This window comes from Pseudophryne corroboree, unplaced genomic scaffold, assembly GCF_028390025.1.
Source record: "Pseudophryne corroboree isolate aPseCor3 unplaced genomic scaffold, aPseCor3.hap2 scaffold_656, whole genome shotgun sequence".
NCBI classification, from domain to species: Eukaryota; Metazoa; Chordata; class Amphibia; order Anura; family Myobatrachidae; genus Pseudophryne; species Pseudophryne corroboree.
The window spans coordinates 186648-204635 of NW_026970244.1; the positions used below are offsets into that span (position 1 = coordinate 186648).

At 49.8% G+C, this 17988-nt stretch overlaps 1 protein-coding gene across 1 annotated transcript in view; it reads left to right on the forward strand.

Annotated features, from left to right (window-relative positions):
* WDR4 (WD repeat domain 4) overlaps positions 1–17988 on the forward strand; it is a gene marked incomplete at its 5' end in the record, with an annotated part of 204981 nt that overhangs the window by 120729 nt on the left and 66264 nt on the right. Inside the window, one exon of the mRNA XM_063954481.1 lies at positions 11219–11283. Coding sequence (XP_063810551.1) covers positions 11219–11283 — 65 coding nt within the window. The remainder of the gene's footprint in view (positions 1–11218; positions 11284–17988) is intronic.

A 17988-nucleotide genomic window follows, 5' to 3' on the forward strand; every position in this document is an offset into this window, starting at 1 on the left:
CACGTAAACAGACAGGGCGGCACAAGAAGCAGGAGAGCAATGACAGAGGCTGCAAGGATTCTTCGCTGGGCGGAAAATCATGTCATAGCACTGTCAGCAGTGTTCATTCCGGGAGTGGACAACTGGGAAGCAGACTTCCTCAGCAGACACGACCTCCACCCGGGAGAGTGGGGACTTCATCCGGAAGTCTTCCACATGATTGTGAACCGTTGGGAAAAACCAAAGGTGGACATGATGGCGTCCCGCCTCAACAAAAAACTGGACAGGTATTGCGCCAGGTCAAGAGACCCTCAGGCAATAGCTGTGGACGCTCTGGTAACACCGTGGGTGTTCCAGTCAGTGTATGTGTTTCCTCCTCTGCCTCTCATACCAAAGGTACTGAGAATTATACGGCTACGGGGAGTAAGAACAATACTCGTGGCTCCGGATTGGCCAAGAAGGTCTTGGTACCCGGAACTTCAAGAGATGCTCACGGAAGATCCGTGGCCTCTACCTCTAAGAAGGGATCTGCTTCAGCAGGGACCTTGTCTGTTCCAAGACTTACCGCGACTGCGTTTGACGGCATGGCGGTTGAACGCCGGATTCTAAGAGAAAAAGGCATTCCAGAGGAAGTTATTCCTACTTTAATTAAAGCCAGGAAGGAAGTGACCGCACAACATTATCACCGCATTTGGAGAAAATATGTTGCGTGGTGTGAAGCCAGGAAGGCCCCGACGGAGGAATTTCAATTGGGTCGATTCCTACATTTCCTGCAAGCAGGATTGTCTATGGGCCTCAAATTGGGATCTATTAAGGTTCAAATTTCGGCCTTGTCAATTTTCTTCCAGAGAGAATTGGCTTCAGTTCCTGAAGTACAAACTTTTGTCAAAGGTGTACTACATATACAGCCCCCGGTTGTGCCTCCAGTGGCACCCTGGGATCTCAATGTAGTTTTGGAATATCTCAAATCTCATTGGTTTGAGCCACTCAAATCCGTGGATTTGAAATATCTTACTTGGAAAGTAACCATGCTACTGGCCCTGGCTTCAGCCAGGAGAGTATCAGAATTGGCGGCTTTATCGTACAAAAGCCCATATTTGATTTTCCATTCGGACAGGGCAGAAGGTGGTTTCGGCATTTCACTTGAACCAGCCTATTGTGGTGCCTGCGGCTACTAGGGACTTGGAGGACTCCAAGTTGCTAGACGTTGTCAGAGCTCTAAAAATATATATTTCAAGGACGGCTGGAGTCAGAAAGTCTGACTCGCTGTTTATACTGTATGCACCCAACAAGCTGGGTGCTCCTGCTTCTAAGCAGACGATTGCTCGTTGGATTTGTAGCACAATTCAGCTTGCACATTCTGTGGCAGGCCTGCCACAGCCAAAATCTGTAAATGCCCACTCCACAAGGAAGGTGGGCTCATCTTGGGCGGCTGCCCGAGGGGTCTCGGCTTTACAACTTTGCCGAGCAGCTACTTGGTCAGGGGCAAACACGTTTGCAAAATTCTACAAATTCGATACCCTGGCTGAGGAGGACCTGGAGTTCTCTCATTCGGTGCTGCAGAGTCATCCGCACTCTCCCGCCCGTTTGGGAGCTTTGGTATAATCCCCATGGTCCTTACGGAGTCCCCAGCATCCACTTAGGACGTCAGAGAAAATAAGAATTTACTTACCGATAATTTTATTTCTCGTAGTCCGTAGTGGATGCTGGGCGCCCATCCCAAGTGCGGATTGTCTGCAATACTTGTACATAGTTATTGTTAACTAAATCGGGTTATTATTGTTGTGAGCCATCTATCCAGAGGCTCCTCTGTTATCATACTGTTAACTGGGTTCAGATCACAAGTTGTACGGTGTGATTGGTGTGGCTGGTATGAATCTTACCCGGGATTCAAAATCCTTCCTTATTGTGTACGCTCGTCCGGACACAGTGTCCTAACTGAGGCTTGGAGGAGGGTCATAGGGGGAGGAGCCAGTGCACACCAGCTAGTCCTAAAGCTTTTACTTTTTGTGCGCTGTCTCTTGCGGAGCCGCTAATCCCCATGGTCCTAACGGAGTCCCAGCATCCACTACGGACTACGAGAAATAGAATTATCGGTAAGTAAATTCTTATTTTTTGAGTCCATAGGGGACGCTGGACGCTCGCCCTGCACTGCTCTCTTCCGGCGGTGTGGTTATATACCTGGTTGCCCCTGTGATTCCGGGTGACTGGGTGTTTGTTTTTTGTTTTTTATCTGTTTATTAGGATTTTCACATAATATAAGATCAAAATAGAAACAAGGAATTAGCAGACAATGGAGATTATGAAGAGAAGGATAAAATTGACATATACATTATGTTCTATTAAAAGGAGGACAGTTCAGATCCGCAAGATCTAGACTTGTGGATTTCAAACTATAATCCGTATTTTGTCACAAGATTATTGAACCAACATTAACCAAGGGATATTGGCCCTCATTCCGAGTTGATCGCTCGCAAGGCGATTTTAGCAGAGTTGCACACGCTAAGCCGCCGCCTACTGGGAGTGAATCTTAGCTTCTTAATATTGCGACCGATGTATTCGCAATATTGCGATCACAAACTTCTTAGCAGTTTCTGAGTAGCTTCAGACTTACTCGGCATCTGCGATCAGTTCAGTGCTTGTCGTTCCTGGTTTGACGTCACAAACACACCCAGCGTTCGCCCAGACACTCCCACCGTTTCTCCGGCCACTCCTGCGTTTTTTCCGGAAACGGTAGCGTTTTCAGCCACACGCCCATTAAACGCCGTGTTTCCGCCCAGTAACACCCATTTCCTGTCAATCACATTACGATCGCCGGAGCGAAGAAAAAGCCGTGAGTAAAAATCCTATCTTCATAGCAAATTTACTTGGCGCAGTCGCAGTGCGAACATTGCGCATGCGTATTAAGCGGATTTTCACTGCGATGCGATGAAAAAGAACGAGCGAACAACTCGGAATGAGGGCCATTGTTTTTTGGCGGATTTGCCGTATACATCAAAACTATGGAGTCAAAACAGTAGGGATCTCCATCAATGCTATATCATCAGAATAATAAAGAAAGGTGTATATACCTCTATTACCTTTTAGTAAATAACAATAAACACAATAATGAGATTCAGTTCTTTTGGAATTCGGTATCCTGACAGATGTATAATACTAAACAGAGGAGAGAGAAAAGGAAGAGAAGTAGAAAGTGAGTGCCCAAGAGAGAAGAGGAAGGGGAAGAGGAGGGTAACACATGAGGGTGAATGATTGGGGTTATGGGGATGTCCGATCTATAAATATATAGTGAGAAGAATCGCAATTGATGCAGTAGTATAATTATAGGCAGCAGGGGGATCTCGTCCCATAGGTACCAATAGATATTAGTGTGGAGTGTCTTCCAATAATTTCCTATGCAAGAACCATTCTGTGTGTTCAAAAACCTTAAATATTTGAGTCTGTGTGGTCTGATCCCGTGAATCAATATAAAGACCCCATTTTTTATAAAAGGTTTTAATCCCTGATTCAATATTAATTTGGGCCGATTTCCTGTCATAGTATAACATCTGCAGAAGTTTACGGTGTACCTCCGTCAGAGTCGGGGATGTGGACAAGAGCCAGTGAGACAGGATAATTGTTTTAGATAACGTTACTAGAATGGTTAGGAATGGTTGTATCTTCCGTCTCCCTGGTCCTAAGTCCCATTCTGAGAAGTTTGCACACAGGCAAGATAGCGGTGTCGCTTCCACATGGATGTGTAATAGCTGGTTAATAAAGGCCATTACTTTATGCCAGAAGCGGCGGATCAGACCACACTCCCAAAACGTGATAAAACCAAGCTACACTGACATGACATTTAGGGCATTCCCCAGATTCCGTGGGGTTAAATCGAGCATGTTGTATGGGGGAAATGTATGCCCTATGTAGGGTGCGAAGATGGACCTCCTGTAAGTACGGGGAGGCTAAGGCTTTCAGGGAGGCGATTTAGTGATCACTGAGTTGCTGATGGGAAGTTAGGCTTGGTATATCTTTATTCCATCTGTGTTCTGTTGATCTGGAGGTCAGAATGTTATATATCTGTCTGATACGTGTGGGTCCAGCTCTGTGTGCAGCGAGTGAGAGCAATAATGGAGTGGAAAGAGAAGAATTGTCCTGGGGGTGGTTATGTTTGGGATTTGTGGGGTTTAAATAATGTCTGGTTTGAAGGTACATGTAAAAGTGGGTGTGGGGTAGGTTGAACTTCTCTTGGAGGAAGGAGAAAGACAGCATAGAGCCTCCCGGATCAAAGACCTTGGAGGAATTAGAGAGACCCTTCTCTTTCCAGAGTCGGTAATTAGGATTAATGAGAGATGGGGGAAAGGCAGGGTTGCCCCATAGTGGGATATATGATGATATTTCTGGATTACTCCTGAATTTTTTGTGTAGAGAGCGCCAGTTATAATAGATATCATGGAAAAGGGGGTTATTGCGATCGATGAGGAGATCAGAGAAGGTTTACAAAGTAGCAAAGCTCCCGGGGAATAAGGAGCAAACAAGGCCTCGTCCAATGCGGAGTCAGTGAAGAGTTCCCTGTCAAACAGCCAGTCAGCAGCGCAGCGAATCAGAGAAGCCATTGAGTAAGACGCGTAATCAGGGACCCCGAAACCACCTGCCAATTTAGGAGCCATCAGTTTGTCCAAAGCAATGAATGATTTTTTCCCCTTCCACAGGAATTTCAACATAATTTTCCGTAGGTATTGAATGTCTCGATTATTAAGTCGGACTGGGAGCATTTGCAGAAGGTAAAATAGTTTGGGGAAGACTATGCTGTGTAACACCGCTATCCACCCAATAGTGACAAGGGAAGAAGTCATTTCCAACTCTCCAAAAGTGTTGTCACTCGCGCAGGGCCAGGGGAGTCATTTTCTTCATATAATCTAGACATTTTTGTGGGGGCAATTTTGAAAGAGAGGGATGAAAGGAAATCTGATATGACGTTTGTAGTGGGGCCTAAGAGTAACATTTCTGACTACATTAATCCTATATCCTGCCCTAATTCCAAATGCCTGAATCATACCCAGGATCTCCGGGATGGAGTTCACTGGGTCCGAGACAAACAAGAGCATGTCATCCGCAAAAAGGGCCAGGCGGACATCCATATCCCCTATTTTGTTTCCTTTAAACCTTGGAGATTGTCGTAAGGCTATCGCCAGAGGTTCCAGCGCTATGGCAAAAAGTAAGGGTGACGGGGCATCCCTGTCTGGTGCCTCTGTGTATCTCAAAAGCTGGGGATAGAACTCCATTACACCAGACCTGTGTCAGAGGAGTAGTGTAAAGGAGTTTCAGGAGTTTTACAAAAGGGGCAGGAAAGACAAAAAGAGAAGAGAAGAGATGGTCCCAGTCGACCAGATCGAACGCTTTTTCCGCGTCAAGAGAGAGGATAAGAGGGCGAGTGACGAGGGAAAAAGAGGAGGAGGAAGCATAGATAGCTGACAGGACCCGTCGTACGTTGACCTCAGAGTGTCTTCCCCAGATAAATCCTGTTTGGTCCTTGTGTATAATATGAGGGAGTAAATGTTTAATCCGATCTGCTAATATTTTGGTAAGTAACTTGTAATCGAGATTCAGTAAAGAGATTGGCCGATATGATCCCGGCTGAGAGAGGTCCTTCCCAGGTTTAGGGAGAACCTTGAGAACGGCTGTATTAAAATGTCTGGGAAGAGTGTCAGAGGACAAAACCGCATTCAGGACCGACACTAAAGTTCCACCTATGCATGGTAGAAGAATCTTATAAAAATCGGCACTGAAGCCATCAGGACCCGGTGCCTTGTCCCTGCCGAATTGTCCAATGACATTCCTGACTTTTACAAGTGGGATGGGGTCTAGCAATGATTGGACCATAGTGGCTAGTAATTGTGGAACAGAGAGGGTTTCCCAGAAGGCAGAGGGCCATGGGGAGACAGTAGGGGGAGTCTCAGACAAAGGAGGTGAAGTTGGGGAGTATAGGCCTTCATAAAAGGATCTCATAACGCCAGAGATTTCTTGATTAGTAGTGGTTAGCGCGCCAGTGGATGTGCGGAGCGGGTGCGTGACCATAAGAGGACGAGAACCATTTAGTAAAGTCGTCAATAATTTTCCAGTTCTATTGCCAAATTTAAAGAATCTATAATTTACCGAAAAGGAGAATCTACTGCCCATAGAAGACATAAATTCATCAAAATGAGTTTTGGCGTTAAGATAGATGAGGCGGTTTTGCGGGGTAGGGGAGGATTTGTATTGCTGGTAGGCTGTCGACAGAGGCCTCTGAAACTCTAAATATTGAGTGGCATATTTTTTATTATTAGCTGAGACGTAAGATATGATATCACCCCGGAGAACTGATTTTGCAGTCATCCAGAACAATATAGGGTCTTCTTCTAGATGGGATGCATTATTAGTCTGGAAAGATTCCCAGGAGGATTCCAATTTCTGTTGGAATTTTAGGGAGTTTGCAAGATATGATGGGAATCGCCACAATTTAGGAGATGGGGAGGAGACATTTGGAAAGTGAAGGGTCGCAGTTACTAGGGTATGGTCCGAGAGAGCTATGGTCTCAATTTGGGAGTCAGACACATGAGGAAGTAGAGAGTGGGATAGTAGAATGTAATCTATCCTAGATAGTGTGTGGTGGGCAGCGGAGAGGCATGTGTGTATTCCTTTTCCGTGGGGTGTAGAGCCCTCCAGATATCTACTGCTTGCAGTCTTTCTGCTAAAAAGGGAACTCCAAGTTTGGGCAGTGAAAGATGTCTCGCGGGGAGATGGGACCTATCTAGATAGGAGGAAGAAATAAGGTTAAAATCACCACCTAGGAGCAAGGGCTCTGCTAAAAAGGGGGTCAATTTGGCTAGTAAAGTCTGAAAAAACATCTTGTTATAAACATTAGGAGCGTAGACATTGCATATGGCGTACATTTTACCATTAATCTTTGCAGATAATATGACATAACGACCATCTGGGTCAGCTATAGTGGAAACCACCTCCGTGAGAATATGACTTTTTACCAATACAACAACACCCCTGGCTTTAGAATTATATGAGCTAGAACCCAGTACCCGCCAGTTTAAGGTGTTCAACTTCACCGTCCGGTTTGAGGTGCGTTTCCTGCAGGAAAGCCAGATCTATCCGCTGTTTGTTGAGATAAAGGAGTATTTTCCGTCTCTTCGCTGGGGAGTTAAATCCCCCTACATTCCAAGTTCCCACTACTAAGTCAGGCATGTTGTCGTGGCAAAGATAAAACGTATGCACCAACCACTATCAGCTTTATACGGATAGAGACCGTCACATCCTGGGAGAGAGAGGGCAGGACGGAGACAATACAAGGGGGGGAGAAGTATTAGAAAAGAAAAAAGTAAGCAACAGGTCGTACAATATGAAAAACATTACCGTACTAATAATCATTTTAGCAATGACCAGCGACCTCCGGCTAACGGTCATGCACAAGGACCAATAACAGCGGTCTCGTGTACGAGCGTTAGAGGACATGAATGCAATAGTAAGGGAGGATTTCCTCCCCACCGTCATCTTATAAGTATCTATGCCCGCCCGAGAAGAAAAGTAGAGAATCCCCATATATAAACTAATCTGTGAGGAGCAGTATGTCACGAGTGACAATCAGGGAGTGGGGGTTACCGAAGAGTAGCTTCAGCAATCATTACAGACTAAAAATATGTCCAACTAAATTATAAGTCAACATATATGAGTTAATCTCACATCTAAGTGAGCTGAGTTATCTATATTACAAGATGCAATCGAGTGAAGAAAATACAGAGAAGTGGGTGCATATAACTGAAAATATGTATAATCAGAGTTCAGCAGCGGCAGTCACTGAACGGCCCGCAGACAGCGGTAAGAGGACACTGCCCGTGAGGGGGGTGCTTGAGAGCATCCGAGTGAGGTCGTGGGATTACAACGTCTCTGCCGGTGAAGGGCGATCTGTGATGTCCACGCTATCCTCTCTTGCAACATCGCGTAGATATGCTGCTGCATCAGCGGGTGACAAAAAGTCCTTGTGGGAGGTACCCTCATAAATACGCAAGCGTGCGGGGTAGAGCAGGCCAAACTTGCGGCCCTCAGACAAGAGTTGCGTGCAAATTGGGGAAAAAGCCTTACGGGCCCGGGTCAGTTCCACTGAGTAATCCTGGAATATGTAAAGCTTATTACCCTCCCATTGTAAATCTTTCACTTTACGGGAAGCAGACCAAAATGTCATTTTATGAAGGTAGTTCAGACATCGGAACAAAGTCGCACGTGGGCGCGGTCTGTTGGGGGTGGGAACTGGTCCCACTCGGTGCACTCTCTCGATCACAAGATCACTACAGTCCCGTTCAATGCCCAATAGAGAGGGAAGAGTAGTGCGTACAAAATGTGCCAGTGCTGTGCCTTTAATAGATTCTGCCAGTCCCACTAATCTTATATTGTTTCTTCTCGAACGATTCTCAATATCATCTAATTTATTCCATATTTGGTAATTTTCTGTGGTGAGATTTTTTACTGAATGGTGAAGCCCTTCTATGTCATGGGTAGCGGCTTTAAGCTGTGTTTCAGTGTGGGTAACCCTCTGTGTCAGGTGCTGCAATTGTTTGGATATATCACAAACTGCTTGGGACAAGAGAGGTGCCATTGTAGCAGTGATTGCAGCCACTACGTCTCCATATGTGACAGGGCCTGTGGGGTCACGGAATACCTGGGAGCCTGTGTTGTCTGCACCCTCTGCTGCAGCTTTCTTGGACGCTGGGGAGATCACCTCAGGTCCGGTGTCCGGTGCCATGACACTGGTTGCGCGGCGCTTATCCTGCCTGTTCGGCGCGGCTGCGGGAGCTTGGGGAGCCGCTGTCACAAAGCGGTCCATTGTGATCGTGGATGTCGGCGGAAGTGTTTCGGGCGGTGTGGAGGCTATAATAGCCTTGAAAAGGTGTTTTCAAGCGGGCGGTGGGGACAGAGCTCCTGCAGTGAGCTTCCTACTCCATGCGTCCCGGAACCGGAAGTCGGGTGACTGGGTGTTTTTAGGACCTTGCTGCAAGTTCTCCTGGCCTTTTTGTCAGTGCATTTTCTGTGTGGTTATGTGTCTGTGTGTTTCTGATCTGGATTTCCTCCTCCTCTGTTGGTCATGTGGCCGTCTCTCCTCGGTCACAGTTTCTTAACTGGTCTGGGGAGAGGTATAGAGGGGGAGGAGCCAGTCACACACATTGAAAATGTTAAAGTGCCGGCTCAACTGATCACCCATCTCTACCCCTATAGTACTAACACTGTGGTAGTACAGGGACCGCACTAGACCACCAGGGCAAGGGCACAGGTCAGATTACATTATTAATACGTTTTACAAGGCCCGCAGTATCCGGTGGTGAAGTCCAGCAAGGGGATAATGCTCTGACCTGTAGCCGCTCCCCCAGCCCCGGGGCGCCATTTACTGCTGGTGTTCCCACCCCGTAGCTGCATCTCTCTTATCCCTCACTTCCTGTCAGCGTTTGGGCGCCATTACACACAGCTGCGCTGATTCTGGGACTGCTGGGCACAGTGTCCTCTGTAAAGCCGCCTGCCTCATCAGCGCTGTACATTTACAGGACACTTAAGTATTCTACATGTCGTCTAGACAGTGCTAGTTAAGAACAAGTGCACTACTACAGGGTTATTTAGCACAAGTTCCCTGTGATATACATCCAGTCTTTACTGTGCATTGATATATCTATAAGCCTATATAGCTTTACTTGGTGTTACTTAGTATTGCCTGTCCAGTGCAGTTTTAGTGTTGTGTGTAATAATTTCTGCATTGTACATGTGACTGTGTGTGCCTATAGCTGCTGTGTGGTCTCTACTCCGTGTATCTCACACATATTGCTATCCCTATATTCTGTACCCTGAGGGGGGCTACGTGCATCAGGGTTCTGATCTAATATAGTGTTTCACAGGATATACTACTTTGGTATTTTTCTCTGTGTATTACAGTCACCACATGCCTCTTAAATCCTCAGAATATGCAGGGGGTTATTTGTCAGGTAATTTGTCTTATATTGTACTATTACACCCTAAGGTTACGCGTACATATAATGTCTGCTAAACAGGGCGGTAGATCTATGGCTGATCCTGCACCGTGCAGTGCTGACGCCACGGATTAATCAGAGGAAAACGTAGCAGCTGAGGGTTCAGGTACTGGGGGCTTTATACCCCCCAGTCAGTCTGCAGCAACGGGGGCACATCAAGAGCCACCTTGGGCTGCTTTCTCTAATTTACTGACTATATTTAATCCGCCATGGGCAGATACTCTGTCCTCCCAGTTACAGCAATTAAATCAGTCTCTGGCTAAGCAAAATCCTGACACTCGCCCGTCTGAGACCAAGGGGTCATCTAAACGGGCCATTATTTCCTCACAATCCACACAGGTGTTGGACACCTCATCCGATGAAGATGGCGTATATACTGACCCCTCAGACACTGATGCAGATGCTTCTGATGGGCATTCTATTACACAGGTGGATGTTCCTGACCTCTTGGAGGCTATCAGGCTGATTCTTCAAATCGATAATGACCTCCAGCTAACTCTAAGAAACCGGATACGTTTTTAACGTCAGAAGGTCACTAAATTAGTTTTGCCCCATTCTGACCACTTGGTTGACATTCATCAGGAATCCTGGGAAAATCCAAGAAAGGAATTTGCTCTGTCTAAAAAGATGCTAGCTCGTTATCCCATCGCTGCAGAGTTAAGTAAACATTGGTAACCCGGTCGGTGGATTCACAAGTCGCGCGTCTGCTGGTGTCCTCTGCTCTGCCTTTCACTACCGCCACCTCACTGAAGGAACCGACGGATAAGCGTGTGGATAGTTGCTTGAAGTCCATTTACACTCTTGCTGGAGGTGTACATAGGCCCACTATAGCTAGAGGTACACTGGGCTCCACAGGGGGCGCCCACCCTGATGCACTTAGCTTCCTTGGGTTGGTATGGCATTAGCCGCTGACACTTCTCCTGTCGTGAGAGTGTGGTGTATGTGGCTACTAACGGTTGTCGTCTCTTTTCCTGTTACTGCATTGCACTGTTTAACAAAACTGAGCTCCTGTGCACGGAGGAGGGGTTATAGAGTAGACGGTGCTATGCATCTTGGGAATAGTCCAAGCTTTTAGCCTGTTGGTGCCTCGGATCAAGATCCAACTCTACACCCCGATGTTATCCCTGTAGAGCCCAGTGTACCTCGCAGAAAGAGAGTTAACAACGGTAAGGTCTTACCATGAATCTCCTTTTTTCTTCTAGAGATTTGCAGTCTCCAGAATCAGCTGCTGCCTGAGAGGAGAGAACGTAGCTGTATTGTGTGACAGGTGAGGCAGGGTAGTACAGTGGTAGTATGGTAAGATGGGGGTGGGATGTTCTGTGACACCTGATGAATGCTGGGATTGGCTAGTGCCATGTGACGGATGAGGCGGGGTCAGACCCTTAGTAACAGGCAGTGATTGGTGTAGTACAGTGGTAGTATGGTAAGATGGGGGTGGGATGTTCTGTGACACCTGATGAATGCTGGGATTGGCTAGTGCCATGTGACGGATGAGGCGGGGTCAGACCCTTAGTAACAGGCAGTGATTGGTGTAGCGGGGTAAGATGGGGGCGGGATGTTCTGTGACACCTGATGAATGCTGGGATTGGCTAGTGCCATGTGACGGATGAGGCGGGGTCAGACCCTTACTAACAGGCAGTGATTGGTGTAGCGGGGTAAGATGGGGGCGGGATGTTCTGTGACACCTGATGAATGCTGGGATTGGCTAGTGCCATGTGACAGATGAGGCGGGGTCAGACCCTTAGTAACAGGCAGTGATTGGTGTAGCGGGGTAAGATGGGGTGTGATGTTCTGTGACACCTGATGAATGCTGGGATTGGCTAGTGCCATGTGACGGGTGAGGCGGGGTCAGACACTTAGTAACAGGCAGTGATTGGTGTAGCACAGCGGTAGCAGGGTAAGATGGGGGTGGGATGTTCTGTGACCCCTGATGAATGCTGGGAGTGGCTAGTGCCATGTGACAGGTGAGGCGGGGTCAGACACTTAGTAACAGGCAGTGATTGGTGTAGCGGGGTAAGATGGGGGTGGGATGTTCTGTGACACCTGATGAATGCTGGGATTGGCTAGTGCCATGTGACGGGTGAGGCGGGGTCAGACACTTAGTAACAGGCAGTGATTGGTGTAACACAGCGGTAGCGGTGTAAGATGGGGGTGGGATGTTCTGTGACGCCTGATGAATGCTGGGATTGGCTAGTGCCATGTGACGGATGAGGCGGGGTCAGACCCTTAGTAACAGGCAGTGATTGGTGTAGCGGTGTAAGATGGGGGTGGGATGTTCTGTGACCCCTGATGAATGCTGGGATTGGCTAGTGCCATGTGACGGGTGAGGCTGGGTCAGACACTTAGTAACAGGCAGTGATTGGTGTAGCTGGCTAAGATGGGGGCGGGATGTTCTGTGACACCTGATGAATGCTGGGATTGGCTAGTGATTGGTGTAGCACAGCGGTAGCGGTGTAAGATGGGGGTGGGATGTTCTGTGACGCCTGATGAATGCTGGGATTGGCTAGTGCCATGTGACGGGTGAGGCGGGGTCAGACACTTAGTAACAGGCAGTGATTGGTGTAGCTGGCTAAGATGGGGGCGGGATGTTCTGTGACACCTGATGAATGCTGGGATTGGCTAGTGATTGGTGTAGCACAGCGGTAGCGGGGTAAGATGGGGGTGTGATGTTCTGTGACACCTGATGAATGCTGGGATTGGCTAGTGCCATGTGACGGGTGAGGCGGGGTCAGACCCTTAGTAACAGGCAGTGATTGGTGTAGCACAGCGGTAGCGGTGTAAGATGGGGGTGGGATGTTCTGTGACCCCTGATGAATGCTGGGATTGGCTAGTGCCATGTGACGGGTGAGGCGGGGTCAGACCCTTAGTAACAGGCAGTGATTGGTGTAGCACAGCGGTAGCTGGGTGGGATGTTCTGTGACACCTGATGAATGCTGGGATTGGCTAGTGCCATGTGATGGGTGAGGCGGGGTCAGACCCTTAGTAACAGGCAGTGATTGGTGTAGCACAGCGGTAGCTGGGTTAGATGGGGGCGGGATGTTCTGTGACACCTGATGAATGCTGGGATTGGCTAGTGCCATGTGACTGGTGAGGCGGGGTCAGACCCTTAGTAACAGGCAGTGATTGGTGTAGCACAGCGGTAGCTGGGTTAGATGGGGGCGGGATGTTCTATGACACCTGATGAATGCTGGGATTGGCTAGTGCCATGTGACGGGTGAGGCGGGGTCAGACCCATAGTAACAGGCAGTGATTGGTATAGCGGGGTAAGATGGGGGCGGGATGTTCTGTGACACCTGATGAATGCTGGGATTGGCTAGTGCCATGTGACTGATGAGGCGGGGTCAGACCCTTAGTAACAGGCAGTGATTGGTGTAGCACAGCGGTAGCTGGGTGGGATGTTCTGTGACACCTGATGAATGCTGGGATTGGCTAGTGCCATGTGACGGGTGAGGCGGGGTCAGACCCTTAGTAACAGGCAGTGATTGGTATAGCGGGGTAAGATGGAGGCGGGATGTTCTGTGACACCTGATGAATGCTGGGATTGGCTAGTGCCATGTGACGGATACGGTGGGGTCAGACACTTAGTAACAGGCAGTGATTGGTGTAACAGCGGTAGTGGGGTAAGCTGGGGGTGGGATGTTCTGTGACACCTGATGAATGCTGGGATTTGCTAGTGCCATGTGACGGGTGAGGCGTGGTCAGACCCTTAGTAACGGGCAGTGATTGGTGTAACACAGCGGTAGCGGTGTAAGATGGGGGTGGGATGTTCTGTGACCCCTGATGAATGCTGGGATTGGCTAGTGCCATGTGACGGGTGAGGCGGGGTCAGACCCTTATTAACAGGCAGTGATTGGTGTAGCACAGCGGTAGCGGGGTAAGATGGGGGTGGGATGTTCTGTGACACCTGATGAATGCTGGGATTGGCTAGTGCCATGTGACGGATGAGGCAGGGTCAGACCCTTAGTAACAGGCAGTGATTGGTGTAGCGGGGTAAGATGGGGGTGGGATGCTCTGTGACACCTGATGAATGCTGGGATTTGCTAGTGCCATGTGACGGGTGAGGCGGGGTCAGACCATTAGTAACAGGCAGTGATTGGTGTAGCGGGGTAAGATGGGGGCGGGAGGTTCTGTGACACCTGATGAATGCTGGGATTGGCTAGTGCCATGTGACGGGTGAGGCGGGGTCAGACCCTTAGTAACGGACAGTGATTGGTGTAGCACAGCGGTAGCGGGGTAAGATGGGGGTGGGATGTTCTGTGACACCTGATGAATGCTGGGATTGGCTAGTGCCATGTGACGGATGAGGCGGGGTCAGACACTTAGTAACAGGCAGTGATTGGTGTAGCACAGCGGTAGCGGGGTAAGATGGGGGTGGGATGTTCTGTGACACCTGATGAATGCTGGGATTGGCTAGTGCCATGTGACGGGTGAGGCGGGGTCAGACCCTTAGTAACAGGCAGTGATTGGTGTAACACAGCGGTAGCTGGGTAAGATGGGCGTGGGATGTTCTGTGACACCTGATGAATGCTGGGATTGGCTAGTGCCATGTGACGGGTGAGGCGGGGTCAGACCCTTAGTAACAGGCAGTGATTGGTGTAGCGGGGTAAGATGGGGGCGGGATGTTCTGTGACACCTGATGAATGCTGGGATTGGCTAGTGCCATGTGAAGGGTGAGGCGGGGTCAGACACTTAGTAACAGGCAGTGATTGGTGTAGCACAGCGGTAGCAGGGTAAGAAGGGGGTGGGATGTTCTGTGACACCTGATCAATGCTGGGATTGGCTAGTGCCATGTGACGGGTGAGGCGGAGTCAGACCCTTAGTAACAGGCAGTGATTGGTGTAACACAGCGGTAACAAGGTAAGATGGGGGCGGGATGTTCTGTGACACCTGATGAATGCTGGGATTGGCTAGTGCCATGTGACGGATGAGGCGGGGTCAGACCCTTAGTAACAGGCAGTGATTGGTGTAGCGGGGTAAGATGGGGGTGGGATGTTCTGTGACACCTGATGAATGCTGGTATTGGCTGGTGCCATGTGACGGGTGAGGCGCGGTCAGACCCTTAGTAACAGGCAGTGATTGGTGTAGCACAGCGGTAGCGGTGTAAGATGGGGGTGGGATGTTCTGTGACCCCTGATGAATGCTGGGAGTGGCTAGTGCCATGTGACGGTTGAGGCGGGGTCAGACCCTTAGTACCAGGCAGTGATTGGTGTAGCACAGCGGTAGCGGTGTAAGATGGGGGTGGGATGTTCTGTGACCCCTGATGAATGCTGGGATTGGCTAGTGCCATGTGACTGATGAGGCGGGGTCAGACCCTTAGTAACAGGCAGTGATTGGTGTAGCGGGGTAAGATGGGGGCGGGATGTTCTGTGACACCTGATGAATGCTGGGATTGGCTAGTGCCATGTGACGGATGAGGCGGGGTCAGACCCTTAGTAACAGGCAGTGATTGGTGTAGCGGGGTAAGATGGGGTGTGATGTTCTGTGACACCTGATGAATGCTGGGTTTGGCTAGTGCCATGTGACGGGTGAGGCGGGGTCAGACACTTAGTAACAGGCAGTGATTGGTGTAGCACAGCGGTAGCGGGGTAAGATGGGGGTGGGATGTTCTGTGACACCTGATGAATGCTGGGATTGGCTAGTGCCATGTGACGGATGAGGCGGGGTCAGACCCTTAGTAACAGGTAGTGATTGGTGTAACACAGCGGTAGCGGTGTAAGATGGGGGTGGGATGTTCTGTGACCCCAGATGAATGCTGGGAGTGGCTAGTGCCATGTGACGGTTGAGGCGGGGTCAGACCCTTAGTACCAGGCAGTGATTGGTGTAGCACAGCGGTAGCAGGGTAAGATGGGGGCGGGATGTTCTGTGACCCCTGATGAATGCTGGGATTGGCTAGTGCCATGTGCCGTATGTGGCGGGGTCAGACCCTTAGTAACAGGCAGTGATTGGTGTAGCTGGGTAAGATGGGGGCGGGATGTTCTGTGACCCCTGATGAATGCTGGGATTGGCTAGTGCCATGTGACAGTTGAGGCGGGGTCAGACACTTAGTAACAGGCAGTGATTGGTGTAGCTGGGTAAGATGGGGGCGGGATGTTCTGTGACACCTGATGAATGCTGGGATTGGCTAGTGCCATGTGACGGATGAGGCGGGGTCAGACCCTTAGTAACAGGCAGTGATTGGTGTAGCACAGCGGTAGCGGTGTAAGATGGGGGTGGGATGTTCTGTGACCCCTGATGAATGCTGGGAGTGGCTAGTGCCTTGTGACGGGTGAGGCGGGGTCAGACCCTTAGTAACAGGCAGTGTTTGGTGTAACACAGCGGTAACAAGGTAAGATGGGGGCGGGTTGTTCTGTGACACCTGATGAATGCTGGGATTGGCTAGTGCCATGTGACAGTTGAGGCGGGGTCAGACCCTTAGTAACCGGCAGTGATTGGTGTAGCGGGGTAAGATGGGGACGGGATGTTCTGTGACACCTGATGAATGCTGGGATTGGCTAGTGCCATGTGACGGGTGAGGCGGGGTCAGACACTTAGTAACAGGCAGGGATTGGTGTAGCACAGTGGTAGCAGGGTAAGATGGGGGTGGGATGTTCTGTGACACCTGATGAATGCTGGGATTGGCTAGTGCCTTGTGACGGGTGAGGCGGGGTCAGACCCTTAGTAACAGGCAGTGTTTGGTGTAACACAGCGGTAACAAGGTAAGATGGGGGCGGGTTGTTCTGTGACACCTGATGAATGCTGGGATTGGCTAGTGCCATGTGACGGATGAGGCGGGGTCAGACACTTAGTAACAGGCAGTGATTGGTGTAGCACAGCGGTAGCGGGGTAAGATGGGGGTGGGATGTTCTGTGACACCTGATGAATGCTGGGATTGGCTAGTGCCATGTGACGGGTGAGGCGGGGTCAGACCCTTAGTAACAGGCAGTGATTGGTGTAACACAGCGGTAGCTGGGTAAGATGGGCGTGGGATGTTCTGTGACACCTGATGAATGCTGGGATTGGCTAGTGCCATGTGACGGGTGAGGCGGGGTCAGACCCTTAGTAACAGGCAGTGATTGGTGTAGCGGGGTAAGATGGGGGCGGGATGTTCTGTGACACCTGATGAATGCTGGGATTGGCTAGTGCCATGTGAAGGGTGAGGCGGGGTCAGACACTTAGTAACAGGCAGTGATTGGTGTAGCACAGCGGTAGCAGGGTAAGAAGGGGGTGGGATGTTCTGTGACACCTGATCAATGCTGGGATTGGCTAGTGCCATGTGAGGCGGAGTCAGACCCTTAGTAACAGGCAGTGATTGGTGTAACACAGCGGTAACAAGGTAAGATGGGGGCGGGATGTTCTGTGACACCTGATGAATGCTGGGATTGGCTAGTGCCATGTGACGGATGAGGCGGGGTCAGACCCTTAGTAACAGGCAGTGATTGGTGTAGCGGGGTAAGATGGGGGTGGGATGTTCTGTGACACCTGATGAATGCTGGTATTGGCTGGTGCCATGTGACGGGTGAGGCGGGGTCAGACCCTTAGTAACAGGCAGTGATTGGTGTAGCACAGCGGTAGCGGTGTAAGATGGGGGTGGGATGTTCTGTGACCCCTGATGAATGCTGGGATTGGCTAGTGCCATGTGACGGATGAGGCGGGGTCAGACCCTTAGTAACAGGCAGTGATTGGTGTAGCGGGGTAAGATGGGGGCGGGATGTTCTGTGACACCTGATGAATGCTGGGATTGGCTAGTGCCATGTGACGGATGAGGCGGGGTCAGACCCTTAGTAACAGGCAGTGATTGGTGTAGCGGGGTAAGATGGGGTGTGATGTTCTGTGACACCTGATGAATGCTGGGTTTGGCTAGTGCCATGTGACGGGTGAGGCGGGGTCAGACACTTAGTAACAGGCAGTGATTGGTGTAGCACAGCGGTAGCGGGGTAAGATGGGGGTGGGATGTTCTGTGACACCTGATGAATGCTGGGATTGGCTAGTGCCA